We start from the raw sequence: 21,864 nt of genomic DNA, 5'->3' as shown, positions 1-21,864 counted from the left end.
ATGCGACTGGGGACCGCTTGTGAATTTCATACTCCCATGAAACTTCCTCCTTTGGAGGAAGCCGGTTAAACCCTGAATAAGTTTGGTGCTGGCTGCACACACACACACACACACACACACACACACACACACACACACACACACACACACACAACCTTATATCATGCACGATAACACAATATATTCAATATGGTGGGGAAGTTATAAAAATGGACTTGAGGGAAGAGGGGTAAATGGCTAGAGATAGGTTACTTTTGAAGTCAATTTCTTGAAGCCGTTCAACGCATGCCAAACGTTACAGCGAATATGATGATGATGAGAATGATGATGAAGGGACAGGTGTCGCTAAAAAAAATAAATAAAAGTAAAACAATTATTTTGCATTTTATAGAAGAATTTTTTTATATAGTATTAAAAAGAGAAAGAAAGCTTGTTTTTCTTGTAATTTTTTTTTTTTTAACAAAAGGATCTTTTGATTAATTTAAAGCCATTAAAGTCTACAATAGCTGTGTCAGAAACGTTATGTTATATGGCAGCGAGTGTTTGATCTTCAGCAAAGTCTCACTTGCCCAAATCATTAGGCTGGTAATGCAATGTAAAGCTAAATCAGATCCAGAAAATTGACCATCCCCCCAAAGTTGGTGCCCTAATAAGGGCAAACAGTCTTCACTGATTGGGGCATGTTGAAAGAAGCAAGGACTTGCAGAGAGATAAGACTAGACAGCAAAAAGAAAGCCAGGAGTCACGAGAAGACATGGAAAGACACCAAGTAAAACTACAAAAAGTGGCAAATGGATACAATCAATCTCCACATGATGGCTGGAGACTTAATATAATGACACCCATAGTGCGTCGAATCTCTTGTCAAAGGAAACATAGCTGATAAACCTGGATAGCAAGTGTGAGTATGTCTTTACCCATAACTGGAAGAAAATCTAGAATTGTATTAGCAAATAAGGAATGTGAACTTGATTAACTAATCAGACATTCACAACTTTTTTTTTTTTACAATCTACATAAAAATAATATAACAATTCAAAATAGATAAAAGAGAAAAAGTCTACTTGATGGCGGCCATTCCAAATTTATAGCCATAAGTCGCCATCAAGTAGACGGTTTCTCTTTTACCCCAAATGGTGATAATTAAAAAAAAAAAAAGTTATATAAAAAATTTTTTCAGGTAAGATTTTATAATTATAAAAATTTGCTTTTTTATTTTATTTAGTGAAAATTAAATATCAAATATTAAATAAAAATGGCATTTTCTTACTCGCAACTATCAAATAATTTGAATAATAATAAAAAAAAACCGTCCGTTTTTAAAAACTTAATTTTTCTTAGTGTGCAATTATTTACATCGGTTTGCTGAGTGTGGTAGTTTGAATTCTTTAACTGTTAATCCTCAATCATCTCGGAGACATACGATGGAAATAGACGCAACGATGGTTTTTGTTGAAGAAAAGGGTTCAGCTGCGAGCGTAGCAACCAGAGATAGATTGCTGTGCAGTCTATTGGCAATGGTCACGGACTTTTTAGTTTGCTACTTAATTTCTGTAACATTCTCGTAAAATAGTTTTAAGGGTAAATGAAAAGACACGGACCGTGTTAGACTCATTCTGAGGAATTATGTTTATGAAGGGCCCGTGACATAACAGATAAAATACTAAATAATATTCAATTCTAAGTGACACTCTTCTAGAGGTTGAAGATTTAATCCTCAGTGGGGGCGATATTAAAATTACAACTGCGAATTACGTAACACGACAAGAGCATGTTAATCGTATCAATTAAATAAAGGGTTCCGTCCAAAATTCCACGCAGATTCCCAAGTTTTAAAGATACACCTGAAGAAGGTTGGAGGTTATATCGTCTGGAACATTGTAAGGATTAGAACAGTAGTCCAAATAAGCCAAATCACGTTGAGGAAATTACACGTAAGATTTGTCGCCTCGAGCTGACAAGTTTGCTAAAAAGTAAAAGGAACTCTTCCGATGCTACACTTAGTCCATTCTCTCCTATTTTTGTTTCAATTTAAAGTTCAAGTTTTGAGGGAGCTGGATTAAAAACAGACCATACATCTAACGTTTCCCTCGTGGCGAGGCAAGTAAATAAGAACACCATCTTAATAATTTAATAACTTAATCTGTCGGGATAGCAAAGCAAAACGCATATTTTCAAGCACCCCCCTCCCTCCACACCCGTACAAAACCACTTTCAAGTAATGAAGGTAAAGCGGGAGAGGGAGGGAGGGGCAAACCCAACCACACCTACTTCGTTGATTGAAATGAATTATGGAAGAAATGAAATAATTTTTAAATAAAAAATAAATTTTTAAAATTCTGTTAAATTCTATAAATTAAAAAAAAAAATCAAATGTGATGAAAGGGATAACATTTGACAAAAGAAAGGATCACATTTGATAATTCAGTTCTTGTTTTATGTAATGAGCAACAAATAGTTGCTGGAAAAAAAATGAACAGTCGGGAAAAGAAAGCAAATATAAAGTAAGTTGGGGGTGCGAAGAGAACGAGGAAAAAAATAAGAATAAAAATAATTGAGTGGAGGTAGACTGTGACAGAGAGATAGAAAAAGTTGTTTGAAAGAAAGGGACGGGGCCGGGGGGGGGGGAGAAAAAGCAATGTTCTTCTTACCAGGAAAGTCCGCGCTAAAGTTGTTGCAGAATGAAACAGCTTCTCATTGGATGGCATTCGTAGATAGAGTCTCATCGTGTGTGGAGATGATTCTTCCATCTCTTTAGACGAGAATTAATAGGTGGACGGATGAAGGCGGGGGGAGTGATGAGAGAGAGAGAGAGAGAGAGAGAGAGAGAGAGAGAAGAAAGGAGGTAGAATTGGATATTAAAAGAAAAGGAATAAAGTGGAGAGGAGAATTGAGCAGAAGGAAATTAATCTTGAAAAGATAGAAAACAAATGTGTTGAAATGAAAAAGAAAGAAAGTAAAAGAAGAACAATTGAAAAGAAAGAAAGCAAAAGAAGAAAAAAGAAAATTTAAAAAACAAAAAAAAATTTTTTTAAACAAAAAAGCAAAAACAAAGTTGAATGTAAAAAGAAAATGAAAGCCTTAGCAAATCTAGCATCTATAAATTGAAAAAAATAAAATGAATAAATTTCAAAGAAAGGGGAGAGGATGAAAGAAAAGAGGACAAAATAAAAAAAAATGGGGGAAAGAAAAAAGAATGAGAGAAAAAAAAATGAGAGAAAGAAAATAGAAAGAAGGAAATAGTTATGAATCAATCAAGCAATACGGAAATGAAAAAAAGAAAATAAGGGCGAATAGAGGAGGAGAAAAATGAATGAATGGAGAAATAAAGATGTCGTTGATAAGGAGATGCAGCACCCCTTTTCCTTGACAAAACCGGCAACGCATTCATTCATTTGTTAGTTCGTCTCTTTCTTGCTCCGCCGTTTTTTTTTTGTTTTTTGTTTTGTTAACAAAAGCAAAATAAATAAAAATGAAATAATTTTGCAGGGTCAGAGTATTGAGTAAATGACTTTTTTTTCACGACAATTTGCGTCCGAGCCGGTGGGTTGCGCGCATCGGTAGTGAACAACCGCTCGAGGCAAATACCTTGGTATTTATGCGAGAAGTCACCAACCAAGCGGAACGACGGAGACCAAACACAAAACGGCGTATTATATCATCGACTTGATCTGCAGCTCGCGTTTCACAAAGATCACAATTCGATATAATGAGTGAATAATAATAAGAAATGGTGATTAATGCTGCCATCCAATATGTGCGTGTGCGTGTTTGTTTATCTTTCCCCCCTCTTCTTGTTTCTTTCAGTCTGTGATGAGTTGCGAAGATGAAAAAGCAGAAAAATCTTTGGGGATATAGTCGATAACAACCAATTCAAAACCGCGTAGACGTCGGGTTCGATGGAAAGGGAAAAAAATAAAAATACAAAAGAACTTGTACTCCACCCCTATTCAAAAAGAAAACAGGTGTGCACAGGGAATTTTAGTATAATTTGATTATATATATATATATATATATATATATATATATATATATATATATATATATATATATATATATATATATATATATGTGTGTGTGTGTGTGTTATATTAAAAAAAATTTAAAAACTACCTGGCAAATATACCATATTAGCAGGCCACCCGGCATTGCCCGGTTGTAAAATACGCTCAAATACGATATTTTGATTAATGCAGATTTCGTATTTATTATTATATTATATTGGACCCAACATATAGTAATGATTTAAAAAATTTATAAAAAAATAAATAAAAAATACGCCACCACCGAGAATCGAAACCAAAACGTTTAGTTTACGATTTACTTTTTCTTTTGACGTTAATGCCTGAGCTATGAAAACATGTTTGCTGCAAGGCTAAAAATTAAAACATGAACCAATAGCTATTACGTTACACATGCATATTCGTAACGCTGTTGTTCGACCTTCATCTGGTAAATTCCATTTTTTAATTTTCACATTTTTGCACTGATTTTCCCCGGCTAAAACCCAAATATAAGTTTCGCATGGGTTCGAATACCCTATATATTAAGTTTCATATCTGTAGACCAAAAACTGGCAGAGGAGTTTGGTAGGCAATTTTTAAAAACTATATATATATATATATATATATATATATATATAGTTTTTAAAAATTGCCTATTAAACTCCTCTATATATACGCATACATAAATATATATATAGAAAAAGGTTTTTGTTTACCATAACTTTTTTATGCAAATATTACACAAGTATAAATCATGTAGAATATATGCATGAATATAATTACACGTAATATGACCATCCCATAAGGAAAGCAAAAAAAAAAAAAAAAAAAAAAAACTAATAGGGAATTAATTAAAATGAATGTTTAAAAAAGTATGCAAATTAGCTTGATCTTTTGCAGATGAATGCAATTCCACGACCCATATATTACAAAGTTATATTTTTTTGTGTTTCATCCTTTCAGGAATCATCTGTGCAGGGAGTCACGATTACAACCGGTCAGGAGATTCGAACCTGGCCATGAAGCCTTCTCTGACTTATGTGCCACGGTCATGACTTCCGCTCGTTCGAACACTCTGGATTGTCTAATGTTGCGCCCGAAGTGTGCGTTTATTAGTAGTTAATTCCCTTCATTCCTATGGCAATTGTTTGGTTGCCCGAAGGTAAAGGCTTAGCAAATGGAGTCAAAGGTAGCTTCGTGGCCGAGTTTAAATCTCCCGACCATCAGGAATTGTCAACCCCTATACTGATGATTGCGTAAGCATGAAACAGTAGTGTCTGTAAGCATAAAAGAATACTTATTATTCAATTATATGTGTGTGTGTATGTGTGTGTGTGTGTGTGTGTGTGTGTGTGTGTGTGTGTGTGTGATCTATTTTATGTGATTTTTGTTTGCTAAGAATATATTTGAATATTTCTGAAAATAGGTAATTTGGAAAGTATCCATTTGTTCTTCTTAATATAAGATCAATAGGTTTAATACAGATTACTATTAATTAATTGATCCCAGTTAAATTTTGTTAAAAATTCGATTGACGATTGTTTCTTAAATCTGATTTTTATCATATTGTTATATTAGTTTTTATTAATTTCTAATGTTGCTAATTGGCATAAATTAACTATCACAATAGGGATTATGTAGAGATACTATTTGAATTTAAGTTTTTATTGGTTTTGCTACGTTTTTATTTGATAAAATTATGATTTTATGACTTTATAAATTTAAATTTGAGCCGGAGTATAAAAATAATGATATATTAAATGCAAATTATTTTATTTTGCTTTATATACATATTTTTTTTTTAACTCCGTAATATTAATTTGTGGAAATGTATGATTAAACGTGTGTATTGCTAATTGTCCCTTATAATATGTGTATGTAGATACACGGCGAATAGCATGCGTCAGTGATGATGTTGCTTATGTCTGGAAGATGAATGTGCATAAATCGTAAGTTGGTTTGAATTGTTTGCAGTAGAACTAAGTATGCGTATGTATCTGGGAAAGCGTGAAAGAGGGGGGGATAATGAGGTCTCACACATTACACGCAGGTTGATTGCACTATCGATCGGCAAATGTGTTGGAGTAGGGGAGGAACGGTTTAATCGTAAGAAGAATAAATAACATGTTTAATGAGGTTAACTTTTCGGCTGTCACATTTTGTTCTGTCTCTAGAATAATTAAAAAAATTTATTTAGTCTTGCCGAGATGTGTAAATGTTAAAACGTTGATTGATCCGTACAGACTCCTTCTAATATTTATATTATTTTATTTATAAAAGCTTTACTCACGAACTGAACACTTTTCCAAAAATATTTTTAGTTCATATTATCGATATATCTAAATTTATATATATATATATATATATATATATATATATATATATATATAAATAAATAAATATATATATATATATATATATATATATATATATATATATATATATATATATATATATATATATACACACACTAGCAAACGTACCCATCGTTGACTGGGTTCAAAAACAGCCTACAGAAAATGGACTCTGATTTATGAAAGTATCATAGATTATGAAAACGAAGGGTTGTAAAGAGATAGCTTCGAATTTGGGGTTATCACAACCAAAGCAAAATATGATAAAAGTAAAAATAAAATAGATAAACCCCATAATTTATTACACCATACCTGTTCACGCTGAAACACTTATCACAATATTCTGTGGATCTATATTAAAAAACCTTGTTAAACTTTGTGACATATTTCCGTTCTATGGAGGTCAGGCGCGAACGAACATCCCATAATTTTATTATACAATATTTCTTCAAACTGAAACAATTATCAAAGTATACTTACGCAGATAGATATGAAAAGTCTTTATTAAAGTTTGTGCCTATTTCCATTCTATGGAGGTCAGACCCCACAATTTTATTATACCATTCCTATTAAAGTTGTAAATGTTTTTTTTTAATTTTTAAATTTGTTTATTTCCATACTTTGTGGACCAGGCGCGAACGCAGACCCCACAATTTTAATGAACCACCGTCCTGCAGGATCAAACATACCCATTCCTGTATCTCAATACATCTTCTATCATTATATGTGAACAGTTTTCTATAATAGTCAACCATATAGGAGCCTATTCGTGACCCCCCCCCCCCCCACACACAGCTTTATATTATGTGTGTGTGTGTTTGTATTTAGGCAGCATGTTTTAATATAAGAGCAAACATTGTTTAAAATAACAAAACTCTTCACTTAATGATACCTTTTTTTATTAATAAATTTTTTATGATCTTTTCTGTGTTAAAATAGAATAAAAATAATGTATGTTCCATACGTATTGCAAACGTTTCGATTCTTCATCGAATCATCATTAGCGTTCGTCTGGCTAATTTCACGTGCATATTCTTGCTGCCATCTGCAATTTTCTTCTCCATTTTTTTATTCATTTGTTTTGCCATCTGAAGACGATTCGACAAAACGTTCATGATAAATATGGAACATACTTTTTTTTATTTTATTTTAGCACAAAAAAAATCACGAGAAAATTTTTTAAAATAAATGAAAACGATATAATTAAGCATGATAATTCAGTTATATTTTAACCATACTTGCTTTATATATATATATATATATATATATATATATATATATATATATATATATATATATATATATATATATATATATAAGCACGGAATTCTTTTGTTTAATTATTTTCTTTTTTACCTTTTCCAATTTCCGAATTTTCTTCATATATTTTCTCAAAGTTGTATCAGTTGATTTTTTATTTATTGCGAACTATTATCCTCATCTTTTTCTTAGTTGTTTCATGACGTTTCGGCCAACTATTCCTCTGGCCTTCATCAGGTGGTAACCGCGACGGATATGAACTCTAGATCTCTTGACTGCATTCACTGCAATTACTGCCGTCCGTAGTTGTCCTCTCACCACGTTTTGGTCACAATAAATAAAAATAAATTTGGCCACAATAAATAAAAATAAATAAATAATACTCATCTCAATAATGAATTCCAATTAAAATAATGTATATACCATTCCGTACGGACCCGACCATGAAAGATCAGATAAAATAAACATGAATTTATAAGACCAAAAATTAAACCTTGATCGCCTTCGGGGCCCGTTGCGCAGTTGATAGAGACGTTGAATCCATATTGTGAGAATTGTCTGAAGATAGCGGTTTCAATCCTACCCAAAACCGGCCGTGGTGAGACGGCAACAACTACGAAAGGCAGTAATTGCAATGAATGCAGTGACCAAGGCCAGAGGAAAAGTTGGCCGAAACGTCGCAAAACAACTAAGAAAAGATGAGGATAACAGTCTGTAATAAAAAAATAAATAAATAATACTTATTTCAATAATGAATTCCAATTAAAAAATAATATTGTATCAGTTGGATCTATATGTTTGTTTTTGCATAGCTAGTGCTTTCGACTGGAACATTTCCGTCATCCTCAGGCAGATGTTATTTAGGTTCTTAAAATCTTTTTTTTTAATTACATTTGGTATTACATGTGTTAAAACTGATATATTTTGACATGGTAACGTGTTGGGGTGGTTAATACGCCGGGTACCCCTCGCTAGTCTATAATATAAATCTCATCTGTCTATTTAAATGTATGTATGTATGTATGTATGTATGTATGTATGTATGTATGTATGTATGCCTAAAAACTTTCGACAGAGGCGACGGATTTTCACGAGCTCGGTATTATTGTGAAGCTCGACTCTTCGGACGACAAATATCGAAAAATTGGCTAAAAACATTAATTCCTTCACCCTCAACTAGGCACTTTTCTACAGGGACGGGTCGCTTTTTTCGTCGATATTTTCGAAAGTCATCTTCTCTTTTCGATTGACTAGCCTTAATTTAAACTACGTTACTTCCGGTTAGCGATAGGCGCAACAGCAAAGACGTCACGTTTTTTTTTCATGTTCTTTTCCTCTTTCGCGATACGGGTTCGAGCTTTCCTGCCTACTACCACTTTTTTTTTTTTTTTTTTTGCTTATCCACTCCTCCAAACACCAGGGCAACGCCGGGCACCTAGGTTAGCATGCATATAAAAAATATAAATGTAATTTGTAATTTAGCACAATGTAAATATTAATATTAACCTCCCCCTGTTAAAAAAAATTGCCCACCTATTTAATTAATCATCCCAACACGTGACCATGACAAAATATATAAAGTTTAACACATGTAAGACCAAACGTAATCTTAAAAACCTAATTGAAAATCTACCTGAGGATGACGGAAATGTTCCAGTCGAAAGCGCTAGCTATGCAAAAACAAACATATAGATCCAACTTATATAACTTTGATAAATTCCGAAATTGGAAAAGCTAAAAAAGAAAATAATTAAACAAAGAATTCCGTGTATTTTAATATATATATATATATATATATATATATATATATATATATATATATATATATATATATATATATATATATATACACTCCTATAATTTTGTTTGTGTGCATTGATATTCATATTTAAAAAAACCCCTCTTTTTCTATTTATTTAAAAAGACAATACAACTTTGTTATAAATGGGTCGTGGAATTGCATTCATCTGCAGAAGATCTAGCTAATTTGCGTATTCTTTTAAACATTCATTTTAATTAATTCCCTATTAATCTTTTCGGTTTTCTTATGGGATGATCATCTTTAGTTAACTATTGCCTGTAATTATATTCATGCAGATATTTTACACGGTTTATACTTATTTGCGTAAAAAGATTATAGTAAAAACAAACCTCTTTCTATATATGTGTGTGTACATATATTTGTTATATATATATATATATATATATATATATATATATATATATATATATATATATATACATACATACATACATACACACACACGTATGTGCGTGTAAATATACATACGCAAATAAAGTCATGGACAGTTGCACATGTATATTTGACAACAATAAATACGTTACGTAACTAAATTTTTAGTTATTTTGTAGAAAATGTTAAGTCATTAAGTTGAAAAATTGAAGTCATAGTTTAGTTTTCACTATTTCGTTAAATAAAGGTGTGAACCAAATTATTTTCATACTGTTTATTCTATATATATTAATATATATTTCGGGTTTATTATAATTAATATTAATCATTAAGACTTTGTTAGACAAGAACTTTTGTTCATTATTTTTTTTTTCATTTGAAACGCTATTACAAATTTCATTATTAAAAGATATTGGTATGTGTTTGATAATTCTGGAAATGGAGCAAAGAAGGGATGGACCCTTTTGTGAAAATTCAGTTACTTCCGATTTTTGGGAAATTTAAACAATATATATTAGACACTGATCAATAAATATTCTCCAAATTTCAAATTCTTCACAGTAATTTAAAAAAGTTTTCGGCAACATGACATATGGACAAAGTTTGAAAATTCAAATATTTCAGATTTACATTAAATTCTATTTATAACTATTAGACACCAATTAATCAAAATTTTATGAATTTCGATTTTTTCTTCCCCCCCCCCTCTTAAGCTTAATCCTGAAATTTTAGACATTTTCTAAAATCAAAATTATGTAATTGATTTTTATCAAAATTAGAATAAGGATTCTATAAATGAGGTTTAATAGCGTTGTATGCTGAATTTTCATAAGGGAAATAAAATTGTTGCAAAAATCAGAAGAAATATTGGAAAACTCTTATACATATGGTTTTGATTTCATTAAAATCGGATTTACATAGTTTTAATTTTAAGTGTGTCGCATTCCCATGAGTCATTTAGAGGTTGGGACATAAAGGATAACAGATTCTGGACCACTTCCATTGTCTTCCCAAAATAACTTTATACGATAAAATTTTCATAAAACAAGATACATTTGAAGTTTTAAAGGAGGTTCGCACCCCCCCCCTCCTCGTAGCTCCCTTAGGTTAGAAGGACACGTAAGGATTTAGGACCACTTCGGTTTTCTTAACCAGAAAATTATATACATATAAGTGACCATGTCTATCTGTCTGTCTTAGCAATGGTCTACCAAATTCCTCTGTCAAATTTTGGTCTACAAACTTGAAACTTTATATATCGAGGATTTGGACCTGTAGAACAAATTCGATTTTGTCTTTAGCTGGTAAAAATAACTGCTAAGGGGTCCAAATTGAAAAAATTGGAACTTGGCAGACATTCTTCGACATAACGCATGCACAAATATACATTTATACATTAAAGTCAATTCATTTTTAACTATTTCTTATCCATCTGACAATAGCTCCTACGGTAATGACTAAAGCTGGAGAGCTGAATGTTTTGGTATCGATTTTAGCTAATAGCACCCAAGTCATATTTTTTTTTTTACTTTTTTTTTATTGGGTACAATATAATAATCAATAGAGTATTTGCTGTATAATAATAAATATGAAATATGTAGAAATTGAAATGTCATATTTAAGCATATTTTACGACCTGGTAAATTCAGGTGGTTTGCTAGCATATATATAAAAATGACCTTGTCTGTGTGTGAGAAATGGTTTCTACCAAACTCCTATTTTTGGTCTACAGACGTGAAACTTGATATATACGGGATTTGGACCTATGGAACAAATTCGATTTGATTTTTAGCCAGTAAAATAAATTGCTAAGGGATCAAAATTGAAAAAAAAAACTTGGAACTTAACAGGCATAAGTTGACTTAAACTGCTCTCCTACATGTGCATAAATATAGGTTAAACAACATTATTTTTTAAACTCTTTATATGCGTATAGACGTAGCTCAGAATGTAACGAATAAGGTTGGAGAACTATGTGTTTTGATTTCGATTCTAGCTGATGGCACTTAAGTCATTATTATTTTTTTTTTTTACTTTTGAAATCACTACTATATACTGGATAAAATATAATAATCGATAGAGAATTAACTCTATACTAAATACGAAATCTGCATGATTAAAACATATTTAAGCATATTTTACGATAGGACCATGCTGGGCAACCTGCTAGTATGATAAAAATTTCATAAAAATAGGATTTGATTTTATGAAATTTTAATGGATGTATACTTTTATACCCCCTCTCTTGGAGTTCACTTAGATATACTGGAACACTTCTATCGACTTCCTCGATAAATTTCACATTATGTTTTTTTATACACATTTATATTTTATGTCGCTTCTCTCATGTTTTATTTCTATAGCAAACCTCTCTCCACACACACGTTGAGGTTTTTATATATAGAAAAACTATTATTACTCATTAGGAGTTTTCGCACAGGACATCATCTAAGAATTCTCTTTAAAAAACAACCTCTGGTGTTCCCTGGAGTCTGAGTGACAACAAGCCTCCTCCAATCATTATTATTGTTATCATTATTATCATTATTATTATCATTTTAAAAAAGTGAATCCCTTTTTCTTTCTAATGAAAGTCTAAACTTGAAACAAGAGAACTGATATCAGAAACGCAATCATATGAAATGTGAGGATTAAATGCAACAACCCAGCAAAAAGAAATGCGAGATTTTTTATGGAACAAAGTAACAAAGTGTGTGCAGCAGAAGTAGAAAGAATTCCCAAACAGAAAAAAAAATCTCATAATAATAATGTACAGTTGTACACGTTTCAGTGGTTTGATAGTAAAAAGGAGTACAAATAATGCCGGGGTAGAACTAGGTTATTTCTTCCCCCCCCCCCAATTCCTACCCATATCTCGTAATAATCTGGCAAGTTACCCATTTCCTGCTTTTTTGTTCATGGGTCCCTACTTGCTATGGCAAGGATTCACTTTGTGTCCGTGTGCATGTGCCTTGTGCGTGTCAATGTGGTGGCAAGATATTCACAAGCTATCATACTTGGCAGAGAATGGGTAACATACAACATAGCAACTTGGCGGGAGAGAAATGGACACATTTCGACGATCGTCAAGCCAAGGTAGCTCAGTTTATTACTTCGCTTCATGTGATTGTTTTTCAAACAATTTAAAAACAAATAAACTTTATATCATACTTGATATACCTACTCGACATTACCCGGATTCAATGGTTGCACATTTAGGAATTAATTTAGATAAAAAATAATTTAAGTAGGTGAGAAACAAAGCAAAAAAGAAAAAAATGTGTAAGCCACCTATAGGTGAGCAAAACACACGTACACAGAAAGGTGTATAATGGTTACAAAATTGGACAGAAGAGAAGGCAAAATAGTCGATAACAAATCAATCTAAGGAAGATAAGTCATATGTTAAGCAATGAAGATTTATCTCCCTTACATCATTTGATTCAGTATTTGAGATTTCCACCATTGTGACAATCTTCCTAAGCGGAATGAATTCTTTTTCAAATAAAATAAGCAAAAAAACATTCTGGTAGTGTAGAAAACACTGGAAGGAAAGAAAAAAGACAAGTATTAACATATTAATGCAATGTTATTTAGTCCAAATTCTAAAATCCGACAAGACAAGTTTACGTCAGATTTAGAACATTTCACAAATTATAAGGTTTCATTTCCAAATCTAATTGATTTTAAAATATCAATTACAAATAAAACATGTTTTTTTAAATTTTAAAATTACAAGTTTATATACAAGCTAGACATACCTATATCACAACTACTGTTATTTTGATTTAGTTTCATTTGAAAATTGATGAACTGTTAAATATCTTTAATCTTCTTGCATAATTAAAAATAAGTCTCTTTAATTATTAACAGAGTTTTACGAACCACTCAGCCCCTGAATGGAGCACACTCCTTTTTGCTGGAGCTAATGATCGAAGAACATATTTTATCTAGCAAAGGCAGGAGTAGCTCCATTTTTTTTTTGCCAAGGAGTAGATTTTCTGCTCATTTCAACTGCTCCATTGACGCTTCAAAATGAAAATATTGACAAAAAGTAAATATTACAATAATTTAATAATTCTTTCTTTTTTTGGCAATGCTTAAATAGAAAAAAAAATTAGTTCGCTCAAATGTTAGACTCTCTCCGAACACATGTTGAAATATTTTACTGGAAATACATAGGATTGAATCGTCCAAAACTTTGTGAGAATAACAAGCAAGATGGGATGAGTAATCCAAATAATACAAATTAACAAGGTTAAACATAATCTGACACATATAGCTTTACATGTTCTTTCTAATTTTGCTTGGAAATTAAATAATTTAACAATAAAAATATATCCTGTTAAATATTGAGTGAGTATAAATTGAGAATAACAGGAAATAGAGTTGAGTTTGGGTCAGCTTAGTGCATTCGGATGTCAGCTCGACTTCTTATATGCTAGAAACAGATGTGGTATGACATGACTAACAAAAGGAAGAGTGAAAAAGGAGTAGGCAGTCAGTCAGAAGTCTTGGAGTGAATCACATGGGTAAAGAATTACTCAAGTTTGATAAGAAAAAAAAGAGGCCAGGATGTCTCAAATATCTGTAGCTCAGAATGCCGCCATCGTCCACTGGCAGAAGGGAAGGCAACACCAACATCTCAAAGAGTCTTTTCCTCAAATTCAATTGTTTATTTCTTTGTGAAGTTGTACAACATTAATTTCTATTGGCTATAAGAAAAGCAGGATTTAATTGTGTTGCTAGGATTTGATTTGATTGCAACTAGTGAGACGTCAGACCTCCCATGAGAGGGGAAGTAATGTAACGATCAAACCAATCAGCACAATTTCTCATTAATCCAAAAACCCATTTTGAAGTTAAAGTAACACTGAAGTCAGCTGACAACACTAGCTCTCACAGACTCCTACTCACAGCTTGTTGTCTACCAAAGAACATCAAAATCAATGCGTATCATGCCATACATTTTGGAGTAAGAATATTCCTTCTACTTTCATATTCCATTCATGTATAAATGACTACCACGGGAACACATATACAAATACTTTTATTGTATTTTATAGTATTTTTTATAGTATTTTATTGTATTAGGTTGGTGCAAAAACAATATCGTTTTCTCACATGTTACTTTTATATATGATTTTTGAATTAATTCATTTATATATATATATATATATATATATATATATATATATATATATATAGCCATGTTATATATCATTTTGAAGAGCGTTTTTCGCTCTAGCGAATCGTGTTACTTGTTACCGTTCTCAATCTCTTCGTTCATTTTTATTTTGCAGGCTTTTCGATAGCATGGACAAAATTCAAATCTGCATGATTTTCATATTCCAGTTCAAACTAGGCCGCAAATGTGCGAAGGCAGCTCCTGATATCAATGATGCATTTAGTCCAAGAACCACTAACGGACGTGTGGCACAACAGTGGTTCAAGAAATTTCACAATGGTGACAGGAGCCTCGAAGATGAAGACAGTTGCGGCCAGCTGACTGCAGTTGATAGCGAACATTTGAAATCCTTAATTGAAGCCAATCCTCACAAAACCACACATGAAATTGCTGTTGAACTTGAAATCAACTACTCAACAGTCGTTCGCCATATAAAGCAAATAGAGAAGTAAAAAAAGTTGGATAAATGGGTGCCGCATGAATTGAACAATAATCAAAAAGAATCGTCGTTTTGAGGTGTCTTAAATGCTCCTTCTGCACAACAAAAACAACCAATTTCTCAAGTGGATTGTGACGTGTGATGAGAAGTGAACCCTCTATGACAATACTCGCCTGCATTTTGCTCAATTAACCCTGCAAAAACTGAACGAATTGGGCTATGATATTCTGCCTCATCCGTATAATAACAATTTGAAATTGTTTGTTTCAAAAGCCGAGATAATGCCAAATCGGCCTTCAATGACTTCATCGCTTCCAGAACTCCAGATTTCTATGCTAATGGTATCAATAAACTTGTTTCTCGTTGGCAAAAATGTGTCGATTTTAATAGTTCTTATTTCGATTAATAAAATTTATTATGAAAGGAGTTATGATTTTTTTAAGTTGAACGTCAAAAAACGACATTATTTTTGCACCAACCTAATATATACACACTAGCAAAAACTAACGTTCCTATCATCTTTGTGAATAATCATTTTTCTTTAGAGTTTCTTGTGGCAATGATTGCATGCTTATTAATTAACCCTGAAATCATTCCTCACACCAAACTTGAATATCCTTAATATAATAGAGATACCCTGTCTGTATGCTTAAATCTATCTATCTCTATATAAAAAAATATCTGTACGTACGACGTTTCCGTTTGCTAGAGAAAGAAAGGTAGAGAATTTACATAAAATTTAAAAGTGTATTCTTATGTAAAATTTATCCGAGAAGACCATAGAAGTGTTTTTCAAAGTGTCCACTTAAAAGAGCTATTAGTTCATAATCCTATTAAGATCTCAAATATATATCCTATTTTTATGAAATTTAATTTATATGTATAAAATTAGACTATTAAAATAATATACAACGCTATTGAAAATGTTTACAAAGTCATTGATTTATTATTATCGCCTATGTTTGAATTTATGTGTTGAAACATGATGTCAAGCCAAAACTATAATTATTTAGTTTAAGGTAATGTTTTAAGCTCTATAAGTCCAACTAGATCAGTTTTTGAAATGTCAAACTTAAGATCTCAAGGTCTCCTTTCAATTTTCAATCATGACATTTATTATTTACTATTAATGCAATATTTTCTATGCAAAATGTTCTGGGGTGTGTGGCTATATTGACAGCATAGGCCTACGTGAGCTTTTTCAGATAGTCATAAATTGTTGTAAAATAACAATTTGAAATTGATATCGTCAGTTCGCGTGTGATTTATGCCCAATAACAACAACTCGAACTCGTGTGCATTCATATTTCCACCCACTCGATAACCCACGGTCCTCCTTTACTGATAAATTTGAATATAAAAAAAAAAAAAAAATGGCAATGGGTAATTGTAACCATCAAGAGAACAAGCTTAATTATGGATGGACACATCGAATGTTCATGACATTGAAAAGTTAAAGATATATGAAAGCTTGAATATAAAAACAATGGCAATGGGTAGTTGGAGCCGTCAAGAGAACAAGCTTAATTATGGATGAATGTGTCCCCATTCTTTTAAGCATAGCATAAAATACAGCCTTTGCTTCTCATGTCTATGTTTTCAGTTGTAAATCTTAACTTTTAATGAATCTGTCTTCTATTATATAAAGGAAAAAGTGTGTTTTATGTCTGTCCAGCTAAAAATCAAAAACTACACAAGCTACTTTTACAAACCTTGTATCAAGGGATTCCATGTAGTAAGGATTGAACCATCAATCTCTAGAAGGCTGTCACTTATAACTAATTGCTAATCGCCTTTACCGTTGTGCTAGTGATATCTAAGAATTAACACTTTCACCCGATCATGATAGAATAAGAACAATATACCGCCGTGGATGAAATAAAAGGTTTAACTTGAAATTCTGTATAGGTACCAAAGTTTCTAACTTTGAAAAAGAGTTGGATGTTACATCGGCTAAAACGTTGTGGAAATACCAACCAAGACGATAGTAATTGTCTGAACAGTCCAAATAATAGAAATTCTCTTATTCCTTCAATACTGAGTCATGTATTATGTCATAGAACTGCAACCGATGACGCTCGCTAATACAGATTTCCAGGTGTGACCGACAGTTATGGCTTCATTTTTAATGGCCACACTAAGCAGAGCAAGAAGTTCTCATTCTGCACTGAGAGATACACATCGTGTAAACTTGTTAGTAACGTTCACAAATGTAACTTTCATCTCATCGTCTCCTCTCTCGGAATCATAACCTGCGTCAGCCACATTCTAATAGTATTAACCTTTGAATCGACAGCTTCAAATTTATTTTTTTGGGCAATAAAGTGTCAGTTAAATTTGCTGGACAAGATTTCAGTACTCATCCTTTCATAAATCCTTTCATATATATATATATATATATATATATATATATATATATATATATATATAAGCAGGCTGCTTGGCGTTGTCCGGTTGTAAAATACGCATAAATATTATATTTTAATTAATACAGAAACTGAGACATGTGCACGCGAGTATTATGTTTTTTTTCTAAACAGTTCACTTCTTGTAAGCAAAAAAAAAAAAAATTAAATACTCGAGCTGAGATCGAAACTAAAACCTAAAGACAGTGAATCAAGTATGATAACCATTGGATCAGCTTGACACACTCTTTATAAAGTTTTGTCAAACCTACTTATTCTTAACATAAAGAAGCTGTCATGTTTCACAGCCGTGTATGTGCATTCGTGAAACAGATGACATACAGATAAAAATATGACTCCCAAGTACCAATTTTTCTATTTTGACCCATTACCAGCCGTTTTTCTGGATGAAAACCAATTAAAAAGTTTTTCACATGTCTGAATACCCTATATACTAAATTTCAAGTCTGTAGATAAAAAATTCATTGAGTATATAGGTATAAAGTCTATGTGTATATAGGTAAAATGTCTGTGTGTGTGTGTCCTCACAGACACAGACATTTTAACCCGTTAAAAATGGACAAAAGCCTGTTGACTTAGAATAAGTACTTTATGCCAAATTGATGACTGAATATGGTTAAATTTGTGGTTGTTCTGGCCTTAAATACTAATCCCTATTAATCCCTAACTGTGCATATTTCATTCTTTTTATGTTATTGAGAGTCAGATATTTTTTTAATCGTAGAATGACCAAACCATTTTATCCACAACTTTAGCAATAGATTGTATGTAAGTGTTTGATTTTAGATCTGTGGCGAAGATCAAGGAGCTCAGCAAAACAAGGAATTTCATCAACGAGAAACACATTTACTAAAACTACAGCTTTAAAACAAGGATCTAAGCATTGGTGGTGAAAGGAGAGAAAATTGTTTTTACAAGTGTTAGAACAAAGAGACCATGATTTTATACCTAATGCACCATATTCTCCAGATTGGAATAGAGAATTAGCAAGTGTAGCCAGAGGCAGTTGTGTTACATGCATAGATGTCAAATAATTTTAAAAATCATAATTGAAAAATCAGAAATAAAAATCATAATTGAAAAATCAGGAATAAAAATCATAATCGAAAAATCATAAATAAAAATCATAATTGAAAAATCATAAATAAAAATCATAATTGAAAAATCAGAAATAAAAATCATAATTGAAAAATCAGAAATAAAAATCATAATCGAAAAATCAGAAATAAAAATCATAATTGAAAAATCAGAAATAAAAATCATAATCGAAAAATCAGAAATAAAAATCATAATCGAAAATCAGAAATAAAAATCATAATTGAAAAATCAGAAATAAAAATCATAATTGAAAAATCAGAAATAAAAATCATAATTGAAAAATCAGAAATAAAAATTATAATTGAAAAATCAGAAATAAAAATCATAATCGAAAAATCAGAAATAAAAATCATAATTGAAAAATCAGAAATAAAAATCATAATCGAAAAATCAGAAAGAATAATCATAATCGAAAAATCAGAAATAAAAATCATAATCGAAAATCAGAAATAAAAATCATAATCGAAAAATCAGAAATAAAAATCATAATTGAAAAATCAGAAATAAAAATCATAATCGAAAAATCAGAAAGAATAATCATAATCGAAAAATCAGAAAGAATAATCACAATCGAAAATCAGAAATAAAAATCATAATCGAAAAATCAGAAATAAAAATCATAATCGAAAATCAGAAATAAAAATCATAATCGAAAATCAGAAATAAAAATCATAATCGAAAAATCAGAAAGAATAATCATAATCGAAAAATCAGAAAGAAAAATAATAATTGAAAAATCAGAAATAAAAATCATAATTGAAAACTCATAAATAAAAATTATAATCGAAAAATCAGAAATAAAAATCATAATTGAAAAATCAGAAATAAAAATCATAATCGAAAAATCAGAAATAAAAATCATAGTTGAAAAATCAGAAATAAAAATCATAATTGAAAAAGCAGAAATAAAAATCATAATCGAAAAATCATAAATAAAAATCATAAATAAAAATCAGAAAGGAAGTGTTAAGTTGTCTTCCTTTGTATTAAAAGAAAAAAAAGATTCTGTTCTTTGTGTTAAATTCTTAGAATGATCTCCCTTGCTTGTTATTGTGAACTACTGACCTGGAAACAAAGATGGCGGTTTTGATAAATGACTGCATGTCTGTGGTTGGAGTTATGTAAAGAAAAAAATCAATAGGGAGTTAGACCCGGAATAAACCCTTTGTGTTCGTGTGGCTTAAATAGAAATTTTTTTTTATTTCGACCCAATGTTAGACTCTCTCTGAGCACATGTTGAAATCTTTTACTGGAAATACATAGGATTGAATCGTCCAAAACTTTGTGAGAATAACAAGCAAGATGGGATGAGTAGTCCAATACAAATTAACAAGGTTAAACATAATCTGACACATATAGCTTTACATGTTCTTTCTAGTTTTGCTTGGAAATTAAATAATTTAACAATAAAAATATATCCTGTTAAATATTGAGTGAGTATAATTTTGATAATTGAGAATAACAGGAAATAGAGTTGAGTTTGGGTCAGCTTAGTGCATTCGGATGTCAGCTCGACTTCTTATATGCTAGAAACAGATGTGGTATGACATGACTAACAAAAGGAAGAGTGAAAAAGGAGTAGGCAGTCAGTCAGAAGTCTTGGAGTGAATCACATGGGTAAAGAATTACTCAAGTTTGATAAGAAAAAAAAGAGGCCAGGATGTCTCAAATATCTGTAGCTCAGAATGCCGCCATCGTCCACTGGCAGAAGGGAAGGCAACACCAACATCTCAAAGAGTCTTTTCCTCAAATTCAATTGTTTATTTCTTTGTGAAGTTGTACAACATTAATTTCTATTGGCTATAAGAAAAGCAGGATTTAATTGTGTTGCTAGGATTTGATTTGATTGCAACTAGTGAGACGTCAGACCTCCCATGAGAGGGGAAGTAATGTAACGATCAAACCAATCAGCACAATTTCTCATGAACCTAAAAAGTATCCATTTTAAAGTTAAAGTAACACTGGAGTCAGCTGACAACAGTAGAAATTCTTGACTAACACTAGCTCTCACAGACTCTTTGTTGTCTACCAAAGAACACCAAAATCAATGTGTACCATGCTATGCTGACGTTGATATTATGTACTTAAGATTTCTGCTCATCAATCACTACTTGTTCCATATATGTAAAATATGAGGTTGCTGCTAAAATCAACGGTATGTACTGTGATAAATTATCTTATATGATCTAATTAGGGCTGACATATCAGAAATGGACTGCAAATAATGACAAACACTTACCTGGAATCTCCTTGGGAGACATCGGTTCAAGGTTGCCAAAATAATAGGCCCATTTTAGCGGTGAAGGCTATTAGTTGATTTGTTTCCAAAATCGTTGAGAACATGGTAAATAACATTTCAATTCAATAAATGGAGTTCAATAATTTTACATTTCACATTTTCCAATAGGAAGAACTATATCGGGGGGGGGGGGGTGATCCCCCTTCAATAAAAACATGGTGAGCAACGTCGAATTCATGTGGAGTGTTCAATGTTTTAATGACAACTAAAGTTGCAATACAAAAATGGCGCTTAAATCTTCTGCCTAATTAACCCTTCAAACACTGAAGAGTGCAAGTATGCGAGGGTAAAAGTGTTAGTTACATTCACCACACAATTTCTGACAATACGTTTTATTACAATACTTTTAAGTACTGTGATACAAAGTCAAACCAAAGAGACTTCTATGGCGCTACTGAAAGCATTTTATTTTCATAATAAATATATATATATATATATAAAAAAACACATAACCACAATATCAATGTGGCCATTATTTGTATGCACCGATCATCAATAACTGATTTCTCTTCAACTGAAAGAGACTTTCCAAGGAAATTTCAAGAATGATTTTATGTAAAAATCGATATTCTGCAATATTAATGACTTGATAGGATATTCTC

At 31.5% G+C, this 21,864-nt stretch overlaps 1 protein-coding gene across 3 annotated transcripts in view; it reads right to left on the bottom strand.

Moving 5' to 3' along the window:
• Positions 1-21,864, bottom strand: part of LOC145241508 (guanine nucleotide exchange factor for Rab-3A-like) — a 299,829-nt gene that overhangs the window by 88,830 nt on the left and 189,135 nt on the right. The window contains exon 1 of one of the 3 annotated variants that reach the window (XM_080104546.1): positions 2,652-2,838. The exons of the other annotated variants lie outside the window; for them this stretch is intronic. Within the exon in view, the coding sequence (XP_079960672.1) occupies positions 2,652-2,750 (99 nt within the window). The 5' untranslated portion in view covers positions 2,751-2,838. Of the gene's footprint in view, positions 1-2,651; positions 2,839-21,864 lie in introns of those variants that run through there. 3 annotated transcript variants of the gene reach the window in all.

The sequence above is a fragment of the Euprymna scolopes genome, chromosome 20 (assembly GCF_053919585.1).
Source record: "Euprymna scolopes isolate OS-2025 chromosome 20, ASM5391958v1, whole genome shotgun sequence".
Lineage (NCBI taxonomy): Eukaryota > Metazoa > Mollusca > Cephalopoda > Sepiida > Sepiolidae > Euprymna > Euprymna scolopes.
Note: the sequence above shows the minus strand (reverse complement) of the source record. Positions and strands in the feature narration are given on the sequence as shown.